Source organism: Thalia democratica, chromosome 4, assembly GCF_965202585.1.
Source record: "Thalia democratica chromosome 4, ktThaDemo2.hap1.1, whole genome shotgun sequence".
Classification (NCBI taxonomy): domain Eukaryota; kingdom Metazoa; phylum Chordata; class Thaliacea; order Salpida; family Salpidae; genus Thalia; species Thalia democratica.
In genome coordinates this window covers 54827409-54854309 of record NC_139168.1, presented here as the reverse complement: position 1 = coordinate 54854309, position 26901 = coordinate 54827409, and the positions used below count along the sequence as shown (strand labels likewise).

Genomic DNA, 26901 nt, shown 5'->3' with positions numbered 1-26901 from the left:
CCGGAAGAGGTAAAATTACATAAGAAGTTCTAGGAGTTTAAGTATCTACTAAAATAATCTAAGGTTTAACTAATGGGAAATAGAAAATTTCATAATTATAAAAAGGTCATATAAAATTAGCATTGTGGCAAAAATAGTTCTAAGTATTTTTATCAAATAAGATTTAAATGTTTTGGCCAGCTAATAATTAAATTTAACCACATCTGGACCGCTGAATAAAAATATTGCACACCCCTAACTTAATTATTGATTTAGAAAAAACATTCGAACAATTTAACTGATACTTAGTTATCTTAATATGCATAATTAACTTACTACTACACATTTAATTTATATTTACTTTTTTTTGTTTGATTATTGTTTGATTTGAACAAAAAACCGAAAAAACAACACAATAAAAGCAATTAAAAAATTTGAGTCCAATGAAAGCTGTATTTACTTGTCAAAATTTCACTAAACATGTACCCACTACTCGTCTAATTACTTGATGGTGAGCTGATATGGTACTTCTCATTTTGTTTCCTAAATCTTAAGTGTTATAATTATTGCATTAAAAAAACAACAAATTTAAAACTAATTAAAGTTGAATTTTTAAATTGAATAATTATACAACTTGAGTACTTGAAAGGAAAAAGATAACTTGTAAAATCACTACCACAGTTACTACTAAATTTATCATTAGTGTTACTTTTTTCTTGGGTGAGAGAAACATCTTTGTAAATTCCACTTAAGTCGATCAGTATACAAAATTGTTCTTAAACGAACAGAGCTGAAAACCTGGTTTAATTATTTAGAAATTATCTTAAAAAACATCTCAGAAATATTTCTAAAGTAAGCAAATTTTCAAGTACATTAGACAATTCTAAGGGTAAATTATTTTTAAAGCTGTTGAAGTTCTTGCTGTTGTTATAACTTTATATTGAAAAGCTGATTAGATGGTCTTTCGGAGAAACCTACAAAAAAATACTTCTTGGCGATTGGGCAACATTTGTAGGACAATCATGAGTGTGGGAAAATCTAAGTTTTAATTTTTAAAAGCTGTCTTAAATAGTATAAAAACATTTTTACGGTACTATAAAGCTACTTAATGTGTGTTTTTTTTATTAAAAAGAGTTTTTTGTGATGTGTAAAAAAAATCTTTATGATAAATTTCTGAGTCTATTCGAAATTTTATTACTTCAAATGTTAAAAATCTTAATTTCTAGCTTTTCCCAGGTTTTAGTGATTTTTTTTTCAAAATTCAATGTTTTTTTTCAAAATTTCTTAATATGCTGGATTTTCCTGGTTTTTTAGCCCAAAAGGTCAACTTCCATATTTCTACAGTATTTAAGTTTTTTGGTAACCTTGGTACTCTGAAAAAGTGACAACCCTAGAAAATTTAAGACTAGACTGAGTTATCCTGAGGGACCTGAGTATAGGAAAACACTGATAGTATTATTGTCTTTTTTTTACACTTTTTAGAAGTATAATTCTATGTATTTATTTTTTTAAAAGTGATTCTGTATGTCAAATAGTATTAAATTACTGGGTAATATATTATATATTTCATTATAAAAGTACTAAGTAATTTAATTGTTCCACAAAGCTTAAACTAAAATATTTGATAAAGTAAAATTTAAGTATTATACTAACCTTTTCCATATGTAAGACTATGAAACTTACTTAGAGAAGATTTTTTGGGAGGTTTTCCAGGAGAATATATTTTACATTATTGATATATTTACATTAAAAGTATTAGAAAGTATAAAAGTGGTTGTTTTAAACAAAATAGTCATATGGTTGTGCTATCAGGACTTTAATCAGCTTTAATGTTTAATTTCATCGTAAAAAATGAATAAACTAAATAAAAGTTTAGTTTTTATTTTCAGCACAACCTGAAAAACTCATGCACCCCAAAATAAGTTTTGTGTACCCTAAAAGTTTTGTGCACCCCAAAATTTTGTGTGCACCAGTGTACACTTTGAAGACCACTGGTATAATCAGTGTGTATAAAAAAGCTTAAGTAATAACATACTTTGAAAATTTTAACGTAAAAGTAATGTGATATTGAACGTTGTTAGAAGTAATAATATACTTAGTTATATAATATCAAGTCTTCTAGTGTTATTAGTATTACAGGATATGGAGTTTCAGGAGGTTTTGGAACCACTAATGTTTCTAAACATGGCGAAAGGTGGCATTGCGTTCATGTTTTGAAGCGACATACAGGAGGTTTTTTTTTGTTGCATAAAATTTACTAATTCAAGGTTGTACTTAATATTTTCTTTATTGCTTAGATGATTTTTAAATAGTGATACTTTTGTCAATTAAGTAGATTAAAATTAACTGTGATCTATATTTTTAACCACAGTGATGCAACTTTTTTTGTGGAATTTTAACATTAAAAATTTTAGGAATAGTTATATACTTTATATTTTGCTTTAGAGGAAATTTTAGTATAAATGTCACTTCTAAATAATTTTTCAAATAAATTTATGCTGAAAATGAGATCTTTTTTTTCAAAATGATATGTGTATCTAATCATTGTTCATAGGTAATAAAAAATACTTCGAAATTTCAACCGACTGACAAGGCAAATTTATGACAAAAAAGCTGAAAATAGTAGCTAATTTTGTTATAACATGGTAAAGTTTATAGACTCATCTTATTTTAGTTAATGACTGTTTTTGTAATATGACTTTAAGAACATATAAGCAAGACTATTTTAGTTGGTCAGTGCCAAAAGAGGTAGCGATTTTAAGTCAGAGGAATTTTTTTCATTAGTTTTATCAGAATGCTAACCTTAATATTTGATAGTTTTTCTTCGGTTTAACAAAACTTCAAAACCTTGATTTTTACAAGTTGATCTTATTTTCTAGAGTTTTACCTGAGCTATCAGACATTTTTAACCGCTTGAAAAAATTCAAAGTATTTTTTGAGATATGAGCAGTCAATGTCGGTTGCCTCTATAGGTTCCTAATGGAAGGCGCAAGCTAAAAACGCGTAAAAAGACCATTTCACTAAAATCTATCTCCTCCTTTATTTTTTAAGCAATCTTCTTCAAATTTTTACAGAAAGTTTATTATTAAATTTAGAAAAGATTGTATGCAGGATTTTTTTTAATTTAAAAAAATAAAATTTTTATAAAAAAAAGCCACCTATTTATTTTTTATCTAAAGTTTTAATTTTTTAATATTTTTGAAATTCCAACATTCAAAGTCTTTTAAACTATAAAAGGAACGTTTCCTGAAAATTTGAGGTCTCTATCTCAAAAAATGGAGGAGAAGATAGTTTTTTAGTAATTTTTTAAATTTTCAAGAAAATTGACCCCAAAAAACTTGCGATCCATACGTTTGTATTGGAAACTTTTTATAAAAATTACAATCTCAAAAGTTAAACAATATTTTTCAATTCTATAAAAACTGGCTTGTAGTTTGTACTTTAAGTTTTCATATAAGATTCAATGTTATTTTTAGTAAAAAAAAATGTCGGACCCCCTATGCCCTTAACACTTGTTAAATTAATGTATAACCTCTGTAGTTTTAAGTCATTTAAAATACATTTGTTAGGCTTAAAAAACTTAATGCTAAGTAATAACTTTCATATGCATTACGAAAAAGTAGAACAATATTAGTAGTTAGTATTAGTAAAAGAGTTAATTACTTTCAAGTAATTTAAACTGTTTCACATTTACCTAAATATAAAATTTAGTATTTAGTTATAGTACAGGTTTGCTACACACTCAGACTACGAAGACCACTCAGTATATTTGCACCTTGGTATAGATAAATTATATAAGTCATTACAAAATATTTTATTGGCCCACTTTGGTAAAGGTGTAGCTCATGGGGTCAAAAGTTGTATCATATGTTTTACTGATTAAAAAAAAAAACTTTACTTTTTCTGTTACCCAAAAATTTTCACATAAGGGGAATTTCCCTTTAAAAAATATTTTTATTAATTTTGAAAATAATTTAAATTTTTTTTACAAAGATACATAAATGACTTTTTAGTTATACTATATCACTATATAATCAACAAAAAATGGCCAAGCAAGTATATAATACTTTATTGGAAAAAATCTCTGAAATCTTTATTGCGTATGGCCTAAGCTTGCAATTTGAAAGAGTGTCAACAGCAATAGAAGAAACAGAAAAGTATGTCTGTTTTACATAAAACCAAAACGTTTTAAAACTGTAAATTCTGTAAAACCCAAAGCAAAAATAGAAAAATTCTTCAATGGTACTTCTTACCTTGAAGTACAAGCATTTTTAAGCATCATCTTGTCTGAAGCAAATAGGCTAAAAAAAGTTATTTGAAAATACAGAAAATTATGATAACACACTCATTGGTTTAAAAAACAAATGCATAAAATCAAGTTTTATTAAAAAAATTTCAACAGTACTTTAAAAGAAATTATTGAAAAAAATTAAAATTAAACAAAAAGTACTGAAGAATCAAAGGAACAAACATAAATAATCACGTGAACAACCAATTTTAACCAATAAATAAATTTTAACTGAAATGAACTATGTAAAAATACAGACTATAAAGATTACTAAATAATTACAAATTTTAAATTTAAAAGGTTTCTCTTTGGTTTACCTTTGTGTGTGTGATAGAAATGCAGATTTTGTAAGAAAAGAGTTGCTGTATTTGCTTTGAAATACTTAAGGTTTCAATGTTGGTCCTTTAAGTGCATCACATGATTGAGCTTTTTCTCAAATATGAGGTTGTAATACAGGGGGCACGCCTAAGACCTTTTCCTGGCAAACCCTGTCCTTGTAGGCAGAAAAAAAACTCTTTGCTATGTATAAAATGAAGTCTTTGCGCTTCTTTACGTCCATAATGTATTTTCCACCCATAATGTTGTTAACCAGCTCCTTTTTTTGTGCTAAAACATCTCTCCTGAAGGTGATTTGATAAATTTTGATCTTGCAGAATGAATTGAACATTTTACAATATCTGTAGTCTTTTCTGCAATTATTAGACGTAAAGTAAGCTGGAAAGAACTTTGTTTTCCAATACCCACAACATAATCAGTGTTTCTGTAAGCAAAGTTAAGACAAATTTTGAAAATGTATTTTACGGTGCTTGTAAAAATGCAACCTGTTAGTTTTCAGCTAGAAATTGCTTTATAGAAATAACAAAGTAACTTTTTGCAAAATTTTAGCTGGTTTGGAAAAACCTTCATGAAAGTTATTTATATTTTTGTAAACAACCCCAATTTAATCTGGATTTTAGAACAATATACTCATTAAACGTCGGGGTGACGACACCTTCGGGTTGCAATGTCTAATTTGTTTTTGCACGAAGTATTTTATTTAAAACTTAAAAAAATATTTTAGTCTCTATAATCGTCCTATGTCAATTATTCTTTGTGATTTTTTATCTTTTTCTTAATACTATATGGAAAAACTGTTATATTAAAAAAATCGACCAAGTTTTTTTTACACTCATTATATTGCTTGAAGTAGTTTCAAAATATCGTCAGCAAGCAAGTTTGAATATACGAGTATAGTTTTGAAAGTACTTCAAGCAATATAAAATAAAAAAAATCAATAAAATCAAATAAATAAAATAAAAAAAAAGTCAAGTTTTTTGAAGTATAATAGTTTTTATGTATATTATATAAAATTTATGAAATTATAAAATTTTGTTATATAGCTTAATGCAATCTATTTAGTAAAGTTTTTTTTTACTAGAATTAGAACACTTTTCTCATGTTCCTTTAGTATAATCGTGAGTATAAAATGAATTCAGAGTGCCCCATACCAGTGAAGAAGTTTTATAGTTAATCTTTAATGTTTATCTACCTATACCGATGTTTTAAAGGAGTTATGTTTATTTCAATTATCACTTTTGTAATACTGTTAGTCTATAATTTTTTATATTTTAACAAATAGAATTACTTTTTATTTTAATTGTATAAACTTGAAATATTTTCAGATGTACTTGGATTGAATTGGTCACCAGACGACAAACTACTCGCTTCATGTAGTGTTGATAACACTATTGTTGTATGGGATGCGGAAAATTTTCCTATTGCAACTAAAATTTTAAAAGGACATAATAGCTTAGTTAAGGTAAGATCATAGTCATTAAGTTAAAGTATTCTGTTAAATAGTTTTATAAAATGCTGTAGCAAATTAATATATAAATATATATATATACATATTTAATTATTTAATAATATAAAAACAATAGTTTAGACAGCTGTTTCGTACATAAAATGTAAAACTTCATGTACTATTAAGTAAGTTAAAATTTAATACAATAGTAAACATGAGTTTAAATTCAGAATTTTTTATACTAATTATGACGTAGCTATAATACAGTTTATTGTACAGTTAGCTGAATTTGAAAAATACGCTTATATGTTAATTAATGCATTTTGGAAAGTTTGGAAAAGATTATATTAGAATTAAAAAAAAACAAAACAAGTAAAATGTTTTAAACTACTCGTGTTTGCGGCTTAAATTTTACTTTGTTTTAATATTTAGTTAGTTTAAATTTTGCTAAAAAAGTTTTTTTGGTAATGAATGCATATATTTTGTCTTTCGCTTTTCTTGTTTAGTGTTATGTTCTTATCTGACTTATCAACTTCTATTTTTTCTAAGTTACAAGGTTTGCAGCCGAATTTAGTATTGAATTTTGATTTTGTCTTGTGTAATATTTCCCATTTAGTTTTGTAGTCTGTATTGTTATCTTTTAAATTCCATATGTAGTTCGCTAGTTCTGTTGTGTGTCTTTGTTAATATTTTATAAAAAAGACATACAATAGAACAATAGAACTTAATTTATAGACATAAAATAACTAATAATACAAACTATTACATTTTAATGATGCTTATTTTTAAGGGAGTATGTTGGGATCCAATTGGTTCATATCTAGCTTCTCAAAGTGATGATAGAACCGTAAAAATTTGGAAAACATTGGATTGGAAATTGGAAAAAACAATTACATCTCCTTTTGAAAAAGTAAACAAATTTAAAAATAGTTACTCATAAAGCAAAAACATGTATTGTTTTGTGTTAAATCTCATAGATTCAAACATCCAAAACTGTCGGAAAGTTTAAACAAAGGCTTTTGTACGAAACTAACTTATCTGACAAATAGTGTTTTACTGCCTAATAAAAAATTAACAGATGTATGTTAGTAAAGATTGTTGTATAATAAAACAGCGTAACAAAATTGTATAATTTTATATTTTTGTATTGTAAGATGTAACGTTAAAAGGCGTTAAATCCTAGAGATCCTGATAAGCTAAGCTTATCAGTATACATACCACAGATATTTTAGTATTAAAACTTTATTCCGACTAACGGCGTTTCACTGCTCTCAAATAAATTTAAGAACTGATCTACGGAGTCTATAAAATATTAACACACATTAGAAAAAAAGCATGTATAACTATGTATAATATTTATGTGAGTAGTAACTATAAAACGAACTTTATGGTTTAAAAACAAAGTTTGGAACAAAAACGTAAAAATATAAAATTGTCTACAAAAACTACAAATTTGACCTTAAAAAAGCTCTAAGAATAGGCAAGTTTTTAAAAATAAAACATAAATTAAGTTATGCAGAAATGTTACGTCATAATAAATTTAACAAATTAATCAATAAGTTTTTCAGCTTAATCTGATAATAATCCGATAAACGCGTGCTTTGTTTTTTATTTATGTTTTTAAAAGTATGTTTATATACCATAACAATAATACTATAAATATTCAAAACCAACTAAGCCTAGTAGTGATAAATTAAGTAATATGCCTAAAACTTGTAATTGCCGTAAATCAAATAAAGATCTACCCGTTAAAAGGTAATTGTTTATTTAAAAATGAAATTTAAAAAGTTTAAGTTGAAAGTAAGGGCCCTGATAACATTTATATCGGAAGTACAGCAGGTAGTTTCAAAGATAGATATGCTAACCATAAACATACTTTTAAGAATATAAATAAAAAACAAAGCACGCGTTTATCGGATTATGTCTGGAGCTTTTTTCACAGGTACGGTAAAAGACCAAACATAGAGTATTGTTTCAAAGATCAAACATACATCCAACGAAGTGAGTAGAATTTGCCTAACTTGCAATACAGAAAGAGCAGTAATTGAAGCAGAAGACCTACTTCTGAACAAGCGACAAGATTTGTCCTCACAACTGACGATTCTACTTTAAATAACTCTGTCTACTTTGCACTTATTTATTTCACAACATTTTCATATACAATTACAAACACTAAGTTTAATACTACATATTTTTAAGCTGAAAAACGTATTGATTAATTAGTTAAATTTATTATGACGTAACATATCTGCACAACTTAATTTATGTTTCATTTTAAAAAACTTGCCTATTCTTAGAGCTTTTTTAAGGTTAGTACATGCTTCTATTAAATTTGTAGTTTTCGTAGACAATTTTTTATTTTTACGTTTTTATTCCAAACTTTGTTTTTAAACCATAAAGTTCGTTTATAGTTACTACTCACATAAATATTATACATAGTTATACATGCTTTTTTTCTAATGTGTGTTAATATTTTATAGACTCCGTAGATCTGTTCTTAAACTTATTTCAGGGTTGCCACTTTACCTGGAATCCTGGAAAAACCTGGAATTTGAGAATTTAGGCAAAAATAATCTGGAAAAACCTGGAATTTTGAACAAAAAACCTGAAATTTTTAAGAAGTTTAACATGTTCAATAGTAAAATTTCAGTTTGTTTTAAAAAAATTATCACATAGATAAAAAATTTTTGTCATCACCATAAATTTTTTTTATAAAAAAACACGTTTTAAGTAGCTTTACAGTATCTTTTCAATCTTTTATACTATTTAACACAGTTTCTTACCTTAAATTTAACTTTAAACTAAAAATAGATCCAAAAACGTGTACTTTTAAAAACCAGGAAGAAATTTGAAAAACCTGGAAAATTTTTTGAAAAAACGCGTGGCAACTCTGTTATTTGAGAGCAGTGAAACGCCGTTAGTCGGAATAAAGTTTTAACACAAAAACAACTGTGGTATTTTTGTATTAGGTATATCTATTATGTATATAGGTCTTCGAAATATTTTATTCATGTAATATAGTGCTCAATGAATTATAAACAAAGCAGAAAAGATTTGGAACTAGATATGATCGGGTTAGAAATGATCGGTTAACAATGATTGTGTTAGATATGATCGGGTTAGAAATGATAGGGTTAGAAATGATAGTAAACCGAGTAAACTTTATTTACTAAACTACGTTTTTTATAAATCTAAGTTCTAAATAGTTGCTAAAGAAGTTCATCTTCGTTTTCAAATTCAAAATTTCATACATAGAAGTTTAATTTAAGCTTGTTATAAAAAAATAATTAACGTTTAGTATTTTTTTATCATACTTAAAACTTAATTTCATACAAAGTACAAAATTCAAGTTCGATTATATAATTAGCTTAAAATCATATCTTAAAATTTAAACTGAGATTTTTTGTATTTTTTTACGACATTGTAATGAAATCAACATTTCATTTCATAATGTTTAAGCGTTTGAATAAACATGGGACATTTTGTAAACATTCTCTAAGCTTTCTCATAATAATTTCCCCAATTTCCAAAATAATATTGTTTATTCGAAGTATTTAATTTCTTTCCAATTAATACATAAGAAAAAAGAAATTTTCTTAACTTTTAATTAAAAATAGACAACATTTTAAAAACTTTTTGCATTCAGCAGTAATTGGTGTGCTATTATGTTGTGCTATAAACACGTTAGATCTAAGAATTAAATGCTTCTTTTACTTAAGTTTAAGATACTTATTAGTATTCTTTGATCATTTGTGTTCAACTATAGTTTAAGTATAGTGTGATGTACTTATAATGTATCTTTGTGCTTTTTTAATTCATGTAAATAGAAGATTAGTTTTCATTCGATTTGTATATCAATCTTAAATGTCTTCTATGATACCTCTCTATTCCCTTGATTTTAACCCATAAAACCCCTATATTGAGATATTAGACACCATGCAGGGTTTAGTATATTGAGATAACATTCAATTTTTTTTTGTTAGTGTACAAAATTAGGTAGTTCAACAATAACATTATGTTTATTTTATGAACAAGATATATAATTAAACTTTTTTTACTTAACTACAGGATTGCCAAAAAACCCGGAATCCTGGAAAAACCTGGAATTTGAAAATCTAAACTAGCTATATTTACATTTAAAGTCATGAAATTTTGATTTGACATAAGAAATCTGTAAAGTAGATAATTTTTTTTTGTTGTTTCTAAGTGTTTTTTATTAAAAAACACATTTTGATAAGGATTACAATACCTTTAGCGTTGTAATAGTAATTAAGACAGTTTTCTACTATAAAATGAATTTTATACTAAAAACAAACTTAAAACTTCTACTTTTTGATACTTAGAAGAAGTTTTGAAAACCTGGAAGAAATTTCTAGAAATCTTCTTCAGGGTTGCCACACACTGAGGGAAACTCAGAGAATTTTAAACTATAGAAACTCTCAGGGAAACTCGGAAAATTTAGGTTTTTTTTAAACTCAGGGCAGTTTTGATTTTTTCTAAAAATTTGAGGGAAATTTTTTTTCTAGATCTAGAATAGTTAATCTAGTTTCAATATTTTGTTCAAAAAGTATAATTTTATTTATTTTTAAGTGCTTAATTCGAAATTTTAAGCTTTGCAGCTAGTTCTTCAATATTCTTAGAATTAACATTGTACAGGGTTGCCACACACTCAGGGAACTCAGGGAACTCAGGGAATTTCAGGGAATTTTTAAACTGTAGAAAATCTCAGGGAAACTCAGGGAACCTCAGGGAATTTTGACATTTTTCTTTTAACTCAGGGAAACTCAGGGAAGTTTTGATTTTTTCTCTAAATTTCAGGGAAGTTTTTGAAAATCTCCGGGAATTTTTTTTCTAGATCTATAATGAGGTTTAGTTAATCCAGTTTCAATATTTTGTTCAAAAGTAGTAACTTTTATTATTTAAGTGGTTATTTAGAATTTTTTTTAGCCTTGCGGCTAGTTCTTCAATATTCTTAGTATTGACCTTGTAGTTTTTTTAAGTTTTAAATTTATATTTACTTAAGTAAAATCAAACAGTTTAGAGAAATGAAAGTTGTTGTTAATTATTCATTGAAAAGTTCTAATAAACCTTTTATTTTCAGTTACTTATGTAGTTTAAAAAACACTAAGTTGTACTATTAGTTCTTGTTTTTTAAATAATAAAGTTATTTGTTATTTGTTTAAGCATTAATCAATACATTTTTACAATAATGTTAAACTTTTAAGTTTTTTTTACTGCATTCAGAACAGTTGTTAGGAAAGACATACAAGTCATAATGAATTTATTATGTATGCATTTAAGTGAGTTCTTCATGTGAAATTATTATTATAGTATAATTTAATTTTGTCAATTAAAATGTCAAACAAATTAAATTTTATTCTTTTATGTAGAAAGTTAACTAACAAGTTTACACAAAGTTGTGCAAAAATTTAGTTTTTAATTTTTAATTGGTTTAAACCTTTTAAGATTGAGTTTTTGAAAACAGTTTTTTTCATAAATTTAATGCAGAAGCATACACATACAACCTTCCTTTTATTATTAAATAAGAAAAATGAGAATGAGGTATTAATATTTTGTGTTAGAAGAGAATTTTTTTTTTTTAAGATTTGAAAAATACTCAGGGAAACTCAGGAAAATTTAAGGTTACTCAGGGAAATTTTTGGTCACTCAGGGAAGATTTTTTGGCTCATAGAGTGGCAACCCTGATTGTAGTTTTTTTTTAGTTTAAAACTTTTATTTATCATGACTAAAGTTAAACAAAAACAAACAGTTTAGAGAAATGAAAGTTGTAGTTAACTATGCATTGAAAAGTTCTAATAAATTTTTTATTTTTAGTTGCATATGTATTTTAATAAAACTATGTTGTAATATAAGCCCTTATTTTTAAAATTAACTTATAGTCAACTAAAATGGGAGAGATGACAATAAGGTCCCGAAGAATGATCAAAGATCATCTATATGCAAACAGACTAAAACCAAGCACAGTGGAACTAAGTTGTTAAAATTTGTAAAATCTTCTAGGGCCCAATATTTGGCATATCTTGAGCAACAGCGCTTTGTTAAAGATGTTTGTTAAAGGTGATGCTTTGAGCAAGTTAAAAGAAAAAAAAAGTAAAGTAACAAAACAACTCAAACAAATGTTTGAATGAAGATTATAACAAATATACTGCAGGTGCCAACAAACAATCTGATTTCGAAGCAATGAAACATTTATTATAAAGGAATTTATTATAAATCATCTGCTAAGGATAACGCTGATAAACTTAAAAACTAAATTAAAACTATTAATTTAAAAATTGCTTACCTACAAAATAGAGTAAATATTAAGATATTTTTATTAGACAATAGATTTTTTATTAGGTAATACTAATGTAAAATTATTTTTGGATCAAAATTATGTTTTTAGTTATTTAAAATATATTGTGTATAAACATCTTAAACTAATTATAAAATAAACTATTTACTTTTAGATTATATTGTATCAGTTTTAAGTATTAATTTGTACTTTGTTATAAGGTATTACTTTAGTTAGTTCTTTAAACTTTTTTTGCAGGTTTTTTTTTACAGTAACATTAAGCTTTTAAATTTTGTTTACTGCATTCAAAACAGTTGCTAGGAAAGACATAAATTGAAGTTATTATATATGCATTTAAGTGAGTACTTCATAGGGAAGTTATTATTATAGACTAATTAAAGTTTTTCAATTAAAATGTCAAAAAAATTAAACTACTTTCTATTATGTATAAGGTTAACTATCAAGTTTACATAAAATTGTGCACAAGTTTAGTTTTTTAATATCAATTGATTTAACCTTTTAACATTGAATTTTTGAAAAGAGTTTTTTTCATAAGTTTAGTAAACATCTAATGCAGAAGCACACACATACAACCTTCCTTTTATTATTAAAGAAGAAAAATGGTCATAAGGTATTAGTAATTTGCGCCAGAAGCAAAAAAAAATTGAGAATTTGAAAAAAACTCCAGGAAACTCAGGAAAGTTTCTGGTCACTCAGGGAGGGTTTTTTGACTCAAAGAGTAGCAACCCTGTTTCTTGTAACCCTGTAAACTAGGGTTTTCCAACCAGCGGTGCTCGCACCCCTATATGGCGCGAGGCCGCACTCCAGGGGTGGAGATGGCTTTTGAAGTTTATTTTTTAAATAAGGATATTTTTCTTAACTTAGGCGACTGTAAGCAGAAATTTGTTTTACTAAACAATGCATAACTATTGATTTTTAAAGCTAACAAGCAATTTAAATAATATAAAAAAGTTTAAAATTCTGATAATTGTGTCATACTTTCATTTTGGATTATATGTCGGATGATGAAACATTAGAATATAATCTTATTGAAATGTGCACAAACCATTTTCTTAAAGTGCTGTTTGAAAGCAAAGTTTTGGAACTATATTAATGTTGTGCAATGAACATGTTTCCAAGACTTTGTGTAAATGCAGTAAGTATGCTCATCCCATTCACGACAACTTACGTGTGCGAGTCTTGATTTAGTACTCATTGTCAATAAAAACCAAATCTAGATATTGCTTAAATGCACAGGTAGATATGCGAATTGGTATCAGCAACAAAGTGCCACGTCTTGAGAAACTTTTGTGCAATGAACAAGAACAAAAGAATTATTAAATCTAAAGCGGACTTTAAATTTAATTCTTAATCTTTTCAAAAAAATATTACATAAATAATTTTTTTTTTAAATACCTTGGAGTATTTTTCATTAGGGGTTTTTTCACTAAACGTACAAGATAATTTTTTTTTCGTTAGTTAAAATAATAGTTTTCATTTTTTGTGTTAAGATAGATTTATTTTCATTTCGCTTGATTAAAAGGTAAGTAAATTAAAAAAAAAATTTAAAGATAGGGCAGGTGGAATAACAAGTGATGACCTCAAAACTCAATTGCTTGACCTTCAGAAAACATTTATTGTTGCAGAGGGGAGAGTGAGTTCTGATGTTTTCTACCTTAGAAAAAAAAATAGTTTGAATGCATTTTGTTATTTTTTTTTTAATTTCCATTTATTTAATTTTAGGTAATTTAGTACCTTATCAAAAAAAGGATATACAAATCATCATCATTCTCTTTTAAATTATACTTAAATAAATCATTGCATGTACTGCAAGAGGTGCGAGAACAAATTACTAAATTCTAGGGGTGCGGGGCATCATAAAGGTTGGGAACCACTGCTGAAAACTATTGGTATTCTAATAATTAAATTTTTAATATTTTTCTCCATTGACTCTACATAAAACTTAAAATACTTGAATCCTAATATATGAAAAATCCGCATGCGGATCCGACCTGATTTTAAGTTAAAAAAAGATCCGGATTCGGTAGATCACTAGTTTTAATTTTAGTTTTGTATAAACTAACCTTTGCATACCATAAATGACGAATTGGTTAAATGTATAACAGTTTAAAAACTTAAGTTTGAATTGCCACGTTTCTTCGAACCTGCAGAATTTGGTTCAAAATAAAAAGTAACATGGTAGGTTACTGTACAGGGTATCCGATACATTCTTTTGTTTTTGTAACAATACGAATACTACATCTTAATTCAAAAGCAGTTTACATTAATTTAATTACTTTTACCAGGTTGCCAAAACAATAGGAATCGTGGAAAAACCTTGAGTTTGAGAAATTTTGAAAAAACCTGGAATTTTGAACAAAAATCACTAAAAAAACCTGGAAAAACCCAGAATTTTGAACTATTTTCACGAAAGTAACGAAATTTTGATTACATATAAAAAATCTATCATTAAGACAAAAAAATTTTGTGACATCACATTTTTTTATTAAAAAACTCATTTAAGTAGGTTTTCAGTATTTTTTCAATGTTATACTACTTAATGTTTGACAAAAAATCTTGTTTTTTAAAAGCTTGGAAGAAATTCAGAAAACCTGGAATAAATTTACAAAAAACCTTTGGTAACCCTGCCTTAACCAATGTTTTGTCTCACAGATTCTATTTATTAACTAAATAAATAGAAATATACTGAATTGAAATCCTTTAGCTTAAATCTATGGTTTATGCTTTATACTATTTTTTTCGCTTTCAGTCAAATGCTTCAACGCATGTGTTGCGGCTCGATTGGTCACCGGAGGGAAGCATTATTACATCAGCACATGCCATGAACGGAGAAGGACCAACTGCTCAGATTATAGAAAGATCTGAATGGACTACTGAACTTGATTTTGTTGGACATAGAAAAGCTATAACATGTACCAGGTATATGTGTGTTGTGGTATAAAGTTATACTTTGATAGTACGTAAATTGGTTTCATACAAGTAGTTAAACTAAATTTCTTAAAATTACTTAAGGTTATTTGCATTGTAAGTAAAAATAGTGAGAATTTAAATAAACTAAAAGCTGTTTACAGAGTTCTATTAAAATCTCAAATTCTTGAAAATCATGAAATTTTAAAATTTAGGCAAAAAGAAAACCTGGGTGTTTGAACAATTAAGTTGATAAGTAGTTAAATATCTTGGAATGTTTGACTTATATTTTTTATATCTAACAATATAAGTTAAATTTTGTTCATGATTGTCAACTATCAAGTATGGGTAGCTGGCAAATTTGCACGAGGGGACAAAATTGCACGAAGATACTTTTGTGCGAGGGGATAAAATTGCACGACGAGAATTTTACACAAAGTGTCACTTTTGCACGAAGACACTTTTGCACGAGCAGACTATTTTGCATGGAGACATTGTTGCACAGGTGGAATTTTTTATAAATTTTTGTATTATTTTTAATTGTAATATTTTTTCAATTTACTTTTTTTTTTACTATAACTGTTACCCCTAACCCTTACCCTCGGTCGGTAGGTTTAAAAAATTTTTTAAATTTTTTTTATAAAGTTTTATTTTTTTATGTTTATTTTTTATAAAATATTTTATTATTTATTTATATATTTTAATTTTTACTATCACTGTTACCCCTAACCCTTACCCTTGGTCAGTTACTTTTTTTTCATTTTGTTTTTTTATTAACTTATCTTTTAATTATTATTTTATTTTTATTTTAATTATTTTTTTACTCTCGTGCGAAAATGTAACTCGTGCAAAATTGACCCTTGGTGCAAAACTGTCTTCGTGCAGTTTTGTTCCCTGGTGCATTTTTTAGCCTTCGTGCAAATTTGTCTTCGTGCAAAAGTGCTTTCCTCATCAATTTTAGATCCATTTAAAAGTCCCTAGCTATTTATTTCATTAAGCGTCCCTCTTTACCCTTTATTGGGACAACTTTTGATGTTGCTGAGCTGAGTGGGTGTCACTTTTGCACGGCGACTCTTTTGCACGAGCGTCACTTTACACAAGGGGACATTTTTGCACGGTATCACTTTTGTACGGCCACTCTTTTGAACGCACAGTAATTTTTGTATGGCGACATTTTTCCATGTCGAAACTTATGCACTGCGTTATATTTTCACGGAAATATTTATGCACTGCAAAAATTTTAAACAATCGGTCAATTTTGAATAGAGCTTTACTTTTGCACGCTTCTAATTCTTATTCTTTAGTAAAACTTTTAATAAATATAATATAAGGATTTATTTTCATCAACTTAAAAAAATTCGCTTTTAAACAAAAATTATTTTGAATGCTTAAAATGTAATAGTTTTAAATGAAATTTTAGTGAAAAGTTTTTATTTGAAGTTTTATCTAGAACAAAATAATAACGCACTATAATTCACTTTAATCATATTTATAATTTTAGTTTAAATAAACTAGATAAGTACGTCTTTTTTTTTTTTAAAGCTAATAACATTTTGAATACTTATTTAAAATGAGCTGAATTTCCTCAACTCTCAACACACCAATCTGGTTTCCATAATTAAAAAAAAAAATTAACCATATAGAATCTGTTCTAAGAAAATGTACCAGGGTAATCTTCAACCGCTGCAATATTTCTTATATGTCTTACCTTGATAGACTAACAAAACTTAATATTAAATCATTAGAACACAGGAGACTTGAATTTTACCTCTTTACTTTTTTAAACTAGTTAACGGTGAAACTACAATTAGTATACAAACAATTTTGGAACCTTATAAAACTAATTACTTACTGAAAGAGAAAAACAAAAAATTACATGCAAACATTATTTCAATAATGAGGCTTGGCATAATTTGTTTTTTATATAGAACAAATTTCCGAATAAATTAGTTTCTTGCAAAAAAGTTAAAAAATTTCAATTGAAGTTAAAAGTTTGATTTGAATAAAATTTTTGTTAGTAAAATTACCAAGTAACTTTATCAACCGTTGATTTAATTTAAGATATAGCTTAGTTTGTAGTTCAATTTTATTAGTAGCACCTTTACTCTGTTAATAATGAGTCCCTTTTCAATGTCTTTAACGATTATTTATTTGGCCAGTTTATTGTTAACGTCCTTTGGACGGTTAGGTTTTTATTTTTTTGTTAGTCAATGCATTTAATTATTTGATGTTGATTGTTCTACATCAAAGCGTAAATAAGTATAAGTTTGTGGTTAAAAATTTTGCTTTTTATGTTAATATATAAATTTTATATTAAATTATATTTTTATCTTTGTTTTAATAAATAAGCTTTTTGTGTTATTTTTATTTTTCGTTACTTGTCTTTCAGTTTAAGTGGCGTAGGTTTTGATGCCTAGGTCCATCATGTTGACAATAAACTTGTAATAGTAAAGTAAAATATAAAAAAAGGCACAGTTGATAATTAACAAATTAGAATTTAAAATAGACTTACACTTTTTGTATTTTTTATCTTAGATTTTAAATAAATTATTTTTTTTGTCCCTAGAAGAATCTTAATAAAATAATTTAATTTTATCAATTTTTTTTTGTTTCTTACATTAATTTTTACTGTTCAAGATTTTAAATCTTTGGTTTTTTGTCTTTGATATGAGTCTGTTATAAAATTTTAGTTTTCAGTTTTTTTTTATATTACAGATTCGGTACTAGCTAAAAAACATTTAATCGGTCTGCATGCAAAAGTGATGTTCCGTGCAAAAAAGTCATTGTGCCAAAATGTCGCTGTGCAAAAATGTCACAGTAAAAATTTGACGTCATGCAAAAGTATCGTAGTGCAAAAATGCTGCCGTTAAAATTTTTTATTGTGCAAAAGTGACCCTCCGTGCAAAAGTGTCCCCATGTGTAAAAGTGACGCCGTGCAAAATTGTCCACTCATGCAAAAGGTGGCCCTGGTGCAAAAGAGTCTTCGTGCAAAAGTGACGCTCGTGCTAAAGTGATCTGTTCCCTGCCGAACCTATATGTACCTCTTCACCATATTGTAATGAAATAAACATTTCATTTTATAAATTTAAAGAATGTGTATAAATATGGAATTTTTCGTAGAACTAAATAAAAGCTAATTTTCACTTTGAAGTATCGTAAATATGTGTTATAGAAATAAACTGTTTTAATACCAGGAGTTACACTTTTTGCAATGATTTTAAAACAGTATTTTACTTGCAATTTCTCGCAGTAGAAAGTGTGGTAGTTGATTGTCTTATTATCCGTGTTGAATTCGGTTCGTATAAACATTATGTTTGATCTAAACACAATATGTTTCGTTAAGTTCTAGGATACCTATTAGTACTCTTAATGTTTATTTATGATAAATCGTTTTTACAAATTGTAGTTTTAGTTTAGCCTTCTGTAGTATGCAATTGTTCTTTGTGTGTTTTAGTTTGTAAATAAAATATAAATTCAATCTGTTTTTTATAATAGTCTAAAATGTCTTCTATACCCTTTCTATTCCCTAATACCCTTACGCAACCCCTTTATTGCGATAGCATCATAAACTGAATTTCTGTATTCTCAGCTTCTTTATTATCTTTGATATGGACGTTCTGCGCAATAAAGTCTAATGATGGCATTAACATTAATTTTAACTGCAAATTATTAGGTTTTAGTAAATATAGCTGACCTGAATAAAGTTTAGCAACACAGTTAGTATATTAAGATAAATTTTGGAACATGAGCCCTAAATAAAGTGCTAAAATTAAGTTTAAAAAACTATTTGGTAAATTTTTTCCACTATGTTGCCAAAATACCTGGAATTTGATAATTTAGGCAAGAATAACCTGGAAAAACCTAGATTTTAAACTCTATTTTTTATCTAAAATAAGGAAATTTCAATTGCTACAAAAATTCTATCATAAAGATAAACAAATTTGTGTCATCAAATAAAAAAAAACACCTTTAAATTAGCTTTACAGTATCTTAGCTTTTTGTGTTTAAACTATTTAGTACAGTATTTTAAGTTTAGTTTTATACTTAAAATAAACCAAAAAACTTGAAGAGATTTACAAAAAAATAACTTGTGAAGCCTGTATGTATAACAAACAGAAAATTTAGTTTTACATTCATATGTGAATTACTACTAGTAAGTAAAGCTATCAATCCCATTAAAGTTAAAACGTCAGATTTTTAATCAAATTAAGATTGGCGGTTTCACATAAATTATCATTATAAAAAAATTGTTAAATATAATTTGACAAGACATATAATTATATTATATATTATATAAATATATATTTGTCTATTATATATAATAGACAAATAAAGCCTTTTAGAATATGAGGATAGCTATTTTAAATACTTAATTTAACTAACTGCATTTCGCTGCCCATAAAACTTGAACAGATGTTAGAGTCCTTTAATTTCTGAAGTTGCATTTTTAAATTGAAAATTAAAAAGGGAATTATATAACTCTGCAGAGCTGTTCATATTTATAGGGCAGTTAAATGGTTTAATTTTCTGACGGGATTTTGCTTGTTTTGATCTATAATTTTTAAAGTCTTATCATGTTACATATCACCGGATCTGTGTTAAATATGTGAATAAATTTTAGTGGTAGTATTTGTGCTGTGATAATGTTTTGGATATATTTTATTTGTGAACGGTTGTGCTGTGTATGTATACAATTATATATTAATAAGAATAGTATATAGCCTTTTTCTTTGATTTTTATGCTTGCTTAAGTGTAATAAAAATAGTAAAATATTTGTTATACCACTTAATTCCTTATCTGTTATATTTTTAAGGTTCAATGGTAATGTTTTCAAAACAATTCAAGCTGAAAATCTTAGCGAAACAAAAAATACAAACCAAAGACCATTTACATGTGTTGCCATTGGTAGCAGAGATCGATCACTGAGTATTTGGTTAACATCACTGGAAAGACCCCTTTGTTGTATTCATGACATGTTTGATGATTCTATAATGGATATTTCATGGTTATTTAAATATAACTTTTTTATACAGTAATTTATGTATATATTTAAAACTGTTTTTGGTTTTTATATTAGTTTATTAAACAATAGATTTTAAAACATTAGTTTTAGAGTTTGTTATTGATGTTATATTTAGTACAAAATATAGATATTATAAATTTTCTAGGTCTCATGACGGTAAAAATCTATTGTGCTGTTCTTGGGATGGTACTGTAGCATATTTAGGTTTTGAAGAAAATGAGCTAGGGTACTGTTTTAACTCGCATGAAAAAGTTATTTTTTTAATTATACTAGTATTTGTTTTGAAAAGAATTATTGTAACTTAATAAACTAATAATATTAGTAATTTATTACTTTTAAGAAAATTGTTAGCATTACCAAGATTTTTAGTATCATAAAACTAATACTAGATTACATGACTATCAATGCCAGTCCCTTGTTTAGTTTTACTAAAACGCATCAAGCAGACATAGTCCTTGGTAACTTATACATCATATAGGAAACGTCATTAGTTACATTAGTCCTGAAGTATCCATTAGTAGCTACAGTTGTTTTAAAAAGTTTTATCGACTAATTTTAACATTGTTTTTGGTGTCAATTTTAAAAACTTCATTTATGAAAGCTACGTAATTAAAGTATTACAAATCAAAATCGCTCTTTTTACAGCCTAAAAATAATTTTAGTAGTATGTGCTTCTTCGCTATTAAAATTTATAATTAAACAAACATGTAATAATCTCTACATTTTTCTATTCAAATTATATGTCAACATTAAACTGTAAAGACTTAATTGTAATTTTTATGATCAAAGTATTTATATCTTAGCCCAGATAATAAGTTTTTAACTAAAATGGACAATTAAACCGGTGTTTCAAATTTTTTTTTTAGATATATTTTATTATTGTAACATTTCTAATTTATTATATTAAGTTAGAACATTGTAATAACCATATCCTAAAATCATAATTAAATCAGTTAGTAATGAATATATTCTAATACAGCAAGAATTGATAATGAAAATATATGGAAAAACTGGCATAAATAAACCATTAGTAATTGAAAATCCAGCCATGTTAACGGCTCAGCAGACACAACTAGCAACAAAAAAATTTAATAAGTCATTTCAAAAAAAGTTTTCAGCTAATTGTAACAATTTTAATGTAAGTAAATTAATTTCATAACAAATATTTAATATTTTTTCTTCATTAACAATAAATATTATAATTTGATTTAAAGTAAACAATGGAATATTCATAACTTAAGTATCTTTTTGGAGACGAATTAGATTTTATTGTCACAGATTATAACAATCGATAAAATGTTTCACTCTTATATCAAATTATAAGAGATTGTCAGTTGTTAAAATAGTTCTTATTCGAAAAGTAGTTACAGTGACATAATAATAGAATTTAAATAAGAATAAATAATAATATTATTATAAGTTAAAACATACTTTTTAAAACATTTTTATTCTTTAAAACTATTTTCAAAACTTTATTTAAAAATTAAACACTCAAATTAAAGCAATTGAACTTTAGAAAATATAGTTTATATATTCACATTAAAATAACTTTTTTTTTATTTACTATGAAGTTAAAAATGATTGTTGATTAAGAATGTTAGTGGTTACTAGTTAATTCTTAAGGCTATTTATGTACAAATAGAAAACACAAAAAGAATCAAGAACGGAATCTGGAAGGAGAAGAATTATTCCAGTTTTTGTAGAATCGATTGAAGCAATTGGGTTTTTGAATATTTATTTTATCGTTTTTGTTTGTGTAATGATTGCTAAATGTATATAAGAAAAGAATTACAAAAAGTTTACCATTTATAATTAAATATAAAATTTGACATATAATAAAGTCTTCTAAATTTCATAAATTAAATACTAGTAGGCTTATGTTTATCGAAATCGTTTGAGCCTTTATACTGAGTAATAAAAAGGGCTCTGAAAGATGTATATTAGAAAATTGTCAAAAAGTCTGAAGTCATAATATGTATTAACATATTGAAAAGGTTAAGCATATCATAAAAAATGTTTAGACGATTCGCAACGTTTCTGCTAATAATTTTTGAACAAACTTTTAAAAGAAGGCTAAATAAAAAAAATTAAAAAAAAAAACTTGCAGTAACCTGACGCGTAGCTTTCTGCAGTTTAACTTCGAATTTGAAAGCATCTCTACTAAGCTAGGGTTAAACTTAGCTCTTAAAATTATAGAATAATCTGTGAAAGTAAACTTCTTTATTTAGTTCAATCCCTAAACCATTCGGAAGTGAAACAAAATTTAGTAAAGACTTTAGAAGCAACATAAAACCAAGCAAGGGAATAGATGTAGAAGAAGCTACCGAAGATTTATTAGTTAGCAAAAGCAGTACAAAAAATATACAAGTTAGAAAAGTTAAATGTTGTATAAAAACAATAATTAAAATTTGTTTACGTTCAAATGTTAGAAATTCAAAAATAATGCATACGTAGTTACTCCAAATCAAAGCTGTACTTCTAAACAGTACACATTGCATAATAAATAATTTATTTTAGATGTATTTCAACCAAATGTTTTCAATATCTTAGTAAAAATAAAATGAAACTAATACTTTAAGTAAAAAATAAACTAAACTTAAAACTTTAGCTTGGAAAATGAGATAATATTTGTCTGTAGAATTTGAATTATTAATTTACAATATATTTTAACAATGTTAAATATTAAACAATTTTAACAATTTTAGAAAGCTTTGTGAAAAACTCTGTAGAAATATCATTAGTTTTACACAGAGAAACATACGTCAGTTTTAATAAAGCAAGTGCTTTAGAAATTGTTGTTATTGTAAGATTCCAAAAACTTTTTTTTTTACGGATCATTATTTTGCAAAAAACCTGTAATCCTGGAACCTTCAATTTAATAAAGTTAGAAAAATACCTGAAATTTTGAATTATGATCACCTAAAAACATAAAAAACCCGTAATTTTAAACAATTTTTACATGTCAATTGATAAAAATTTGACTAGGTCCACAAAGTTTTTCATATACAATAAATTTTTATGTGTAGTTGAGAATTTTATTTACTTTATAATACACTTTAAAAAGCATTACGATATTTTTTCAATATTTCTAGATTATTTAAGACAGGTTTGAACCTTAAATTTAGTTTTTTACTAAAAATGATCAAAAAAAGTTGTACTTTCAAAAACCTGGCAAAATCTTTAAAAACCTAGAAGCAATTTTCAAAAAACCTTTGGCAAACTTGAAACTTCATTAAAAGTTTTTAGTTAGTTTCTTTGATTCATATAAAAAGTAAAATAATAATCAAAGAAACCAAAAATACGTAACAATTTGGCTACCTAAATTGATTGCTATTTAACTTTTTGTCCTTCTTAACTCTGTAATATTATTGTTTATGACAATTTAAGAATTTTTGTTTAATTTTTTTTCTAGCTTTTACTTTTTGTACATATTTTCTACTATAAATAATATTTTGAGTGTTTAGTAGGTCATTAGCGTTTTTAAGTAACTTATTCCTATATATAAAAAGTACTTTGTTTCAAAATTATTAAAAACCATTAATATTAACATAATGCTTTTCAAAACTTTAAAATAAACTGAAGTTATTCTGCTTACAAATTACTAAACTAAAAGTTGTTTTTAGTGCTAATAATTTGCATAATTTCTAACATTATTTTCATTCTCTTATTAACTAGATATTTTATTGTTTGTAGAAAGGGATGAAGACAGATAATAACCTTAAAACATCAGAAGAAATAATAAGTAAAAAAGTGTTCAAAGAAGGTAGTATTTCTTGTTTATTAGGCATATTAAACAAGTTTAAAACTAATTTATTTTAGGTTTAAAAAATGGATCAGCAAAAGCTCACTGTGAAAAGCAGCGATCAACACAGGTTAAAATTTTTGTAATATATCAATTGCATTGTTTTACCTTAGAGCAAATACATTTCATTTATTAATTCTATTGTCAGAAGTAATTTTGTTGTTTTTTATACCACTTGTAGTTTAACAAGAGTATATTTTCCTTTTCAAAAATTTTGTAAAACTTTAAGATTTTCGAATCTTTTCTCTGATTCTTTTTTAAAAGTCAAATGAAATGTTAAACAGTTTTGAATATTGATATAACTTTTTTTAAACTGATTATGACGTAGTTGTACAAATTATAAAAAAACATGCAAGTTAAACTAAAGTTAATAACAATAATGGAATTAATATATTGTTAGTAGGGATATCTCTCCATTTCCAGAAACTTGGTATATAGTTTTGGTGTTTCTTTTTCGATGAGCATTGATTCCAAACTATAAAACTTGGGCACACGTTTTAAGGACTTTGAAATTATTAGTGATATTGGAATTTTAACATTGCATACAGTGGTGCAAGTCCTAAAAAATAGCACTGCGTTTATCCTTTCTTTTGTGGTCAGCCACTCTTCTAAACATTTGACGTGAGATATGATCTACAGAGCAGGTATACTTATAAATATATGACACTCGAGTCAAATATTTCAAAACACTTGCTTTTAACGTTGAAGTATTCAGAACCTTTTTAGGCACTTTGTTTAAGAATCAGTATTCAGAACCAGTTATACGAACTAGAATAAATAGTTTTCTTGGAACCCACAAAATAAACAACTTAACTTTTTAACAAGAGCAAAAAACAAATACAGGTAAAAAGTCTGAAATCGGTGAAAACTTGTACTTTAAAACTATTTATTAAGAAAATTTATTCGTTAAATGATTCGTTGAGACTAAGCCTTTAATCTGGCCGTCGGGTGCTAGGACAATCTCGCTTTGAAAATAGACCAGCAGTTTGGCGTCGCGGGCATCCGACCCATTGGCGCGTCGTTGGTGCCAGGGGACCGAAAGGCAAGCCCAACCCCTGTCCAGCGCGGCTACATAGTTCCGAACCCATCAAAACCGCTCAAGCGGTGTGCGCTTCCTGCGTTCTGTTTTCTTCCTGCTTTCTGCGCCGGACCGGGTCCGGGCTTGCCTTTCGTCCCCTGGTACCACCAACGCGCAAACGGGTCGAATCCCTGGGGCCTTTGCGCGGCGCCGATCTGGGCCTATTGTCGGAGCGGGGTTGTACCAACAAGATTTCAAAAACAAATTAGAACTGTTTTTGATATACAGGGTATAAAAATAATACCAGCATATACCACCAAGAATGTTTCTGAATACTTCCAACACTAAAAGCTAGTGTTCTGAAATACTTGACGCGAATACCATATATGAGTATTCTTTATTTGTAGACCATAGCGTCTCTTATATTGGGGAGGGGAACGGGTCTAAATTGCATAAAGACAAATTGCACGAGGGGACTAAATTCCATAAGAACAAAATTTCACGAAGCTAAACTTGCACGAGGGCACAAACATGCACGAGGCAACAAAATTGAACGAAGAATATTTTGCACCAAGGGTCATTTTTGAACGAGAGTAAAAAATTACATAAAAAATTAAAAAAAGTAAAAAAAACAAAAAAAAAACTAAAAAAAATATTTGACCGAGGGTAAGAGTTAGGATAGGGTTGGGCAACATTTTCAATCAACGGGCCGGATTCGGAAAAAAAATTAGTCTCTTGCGGGCCGGAGCATTTCAAATTAGTGATTTATCGGATCCAGTATCTGGATCCAGCCGAATAATGTTTTTTGATCAGAATCCGACTGGATACTTATTTTAAGTAGAGATCACGATCCGACCGGAGTCTCATTTTATGGATACAGTTTGTCACTTTTTTGAACCCTTCAAATTCACAAAATTTTCTCATATCTGACAACTTAAGATGTAGATTAAGACATGTCAGATGTTTATTAGTGTTTATAAATAGAATTGACATTGTAATTGACAAAGGTACGTATGTAAAATATCGTACTTAAAAAAGCACTTTGTCTAGGGTAATTTGACAAAAAATATTCCAACTAAGTTAGAACAACACAAACTATTAGGACATAATGGTGTATTTATAAGTACACATTGATTTAAAAATAAGTTTTTTAGCATGTTTTTCAAGTCAAATTTTTACAGTTTTGTTTTGTAAAAATATGATACAAAATTTTATAATTATTTTGTAATATTGACCCTTAACGGTCTTGTCACTTCGCTCGCGGGCCGGATCCCATTCAAGTTTAAAAAACGGTCGGGGGCCGGATTCGGCCCGCGGGCCGTACGTTGCGCACCCTAGGTTAAGGGTAACAGTGATGATAAAAAAAAAACGAATAAAAGTTATACTATAAAAAAAAAATTTTAAAAGGAAAAGAAAAACTTACTGACCGAGGGTAAGGGGTAATAGTAATAGTGAAAAAAAAACTAAAAAAAATTGTCTCCGTACAAAATTGTTTGCTCGTGCAAAAGTGTCCTTCGTGCAATTTTATCTTCATGCAACTTTATCTCCATGGGCAATTTTTTACGTTCTTGCAATTTAGACAGCTACCCATTGGGGAGAGCTCGCGTCAAATGTTTAGAAGAGATGCTGACCACAAAGGAAAGGATAAACGCAGTGCTATTTTTTAGGACTTGCACCATTGTATGCAATATTAAAAGTCCAATATCATTAATAATTTCAAAGTCCTTAAAACGTGTGCCCAAGTTTTATAGTTTGGAATCAATGCTCATCGAAAAAGAAACACC

The 26901-nt window shown here is 27.0% G+C and overlaps 1 protein-coding gene across 2 annotated transcripts in view; it reads left to right on the top strand.

Moving 5' to 3' along the window:
• Window positions 1–26901, top strand: part of LOC145832912 (protein HIRA-like) — a 74165-nt gene that overhangs the window by 7088 nt on the left and 40176 nt on the right. For both annotated transcript variants that reach the window (XM_082940114.1, XM_082940113.1), the window contains exons 4-14: window positions 2119–2211; window positions 5929–6065; window positions 6841–6960; window positions 15116–15285; window positions 20088–20279; window positions 20443–20548; window positions 21277–21435; window positions 21940–22019; window positions 22526–22664; window positions 23991–24060; window positions 24117–24169. In XM_082940114.1, coding sequence (XP_082796240.1) covers window positions 2119–2211; window positions 5929–6065; window positions 6841–6960; window positions 15116–15285; window positions 20088–20279; window positions 20443–20548; window positions 21277–21435; window positions 21940–22019; window positions 22526–22664; window positions 23991–24060; window positions 24117–24169 — 1319 coding nt within the window. The remainder of the gene's footprint in view (window positions 1–2118; window positions 2212–5928; window positions 6066–6840; window positions 6961–15115; window positions 15286–20087; window positions 20280–20442; window positions 20549–21276; window positions 21436–21939; window positions 22020–22525; window positions 22665–23990; window positions 24061–24116; window positions 24170–26901) is intronic.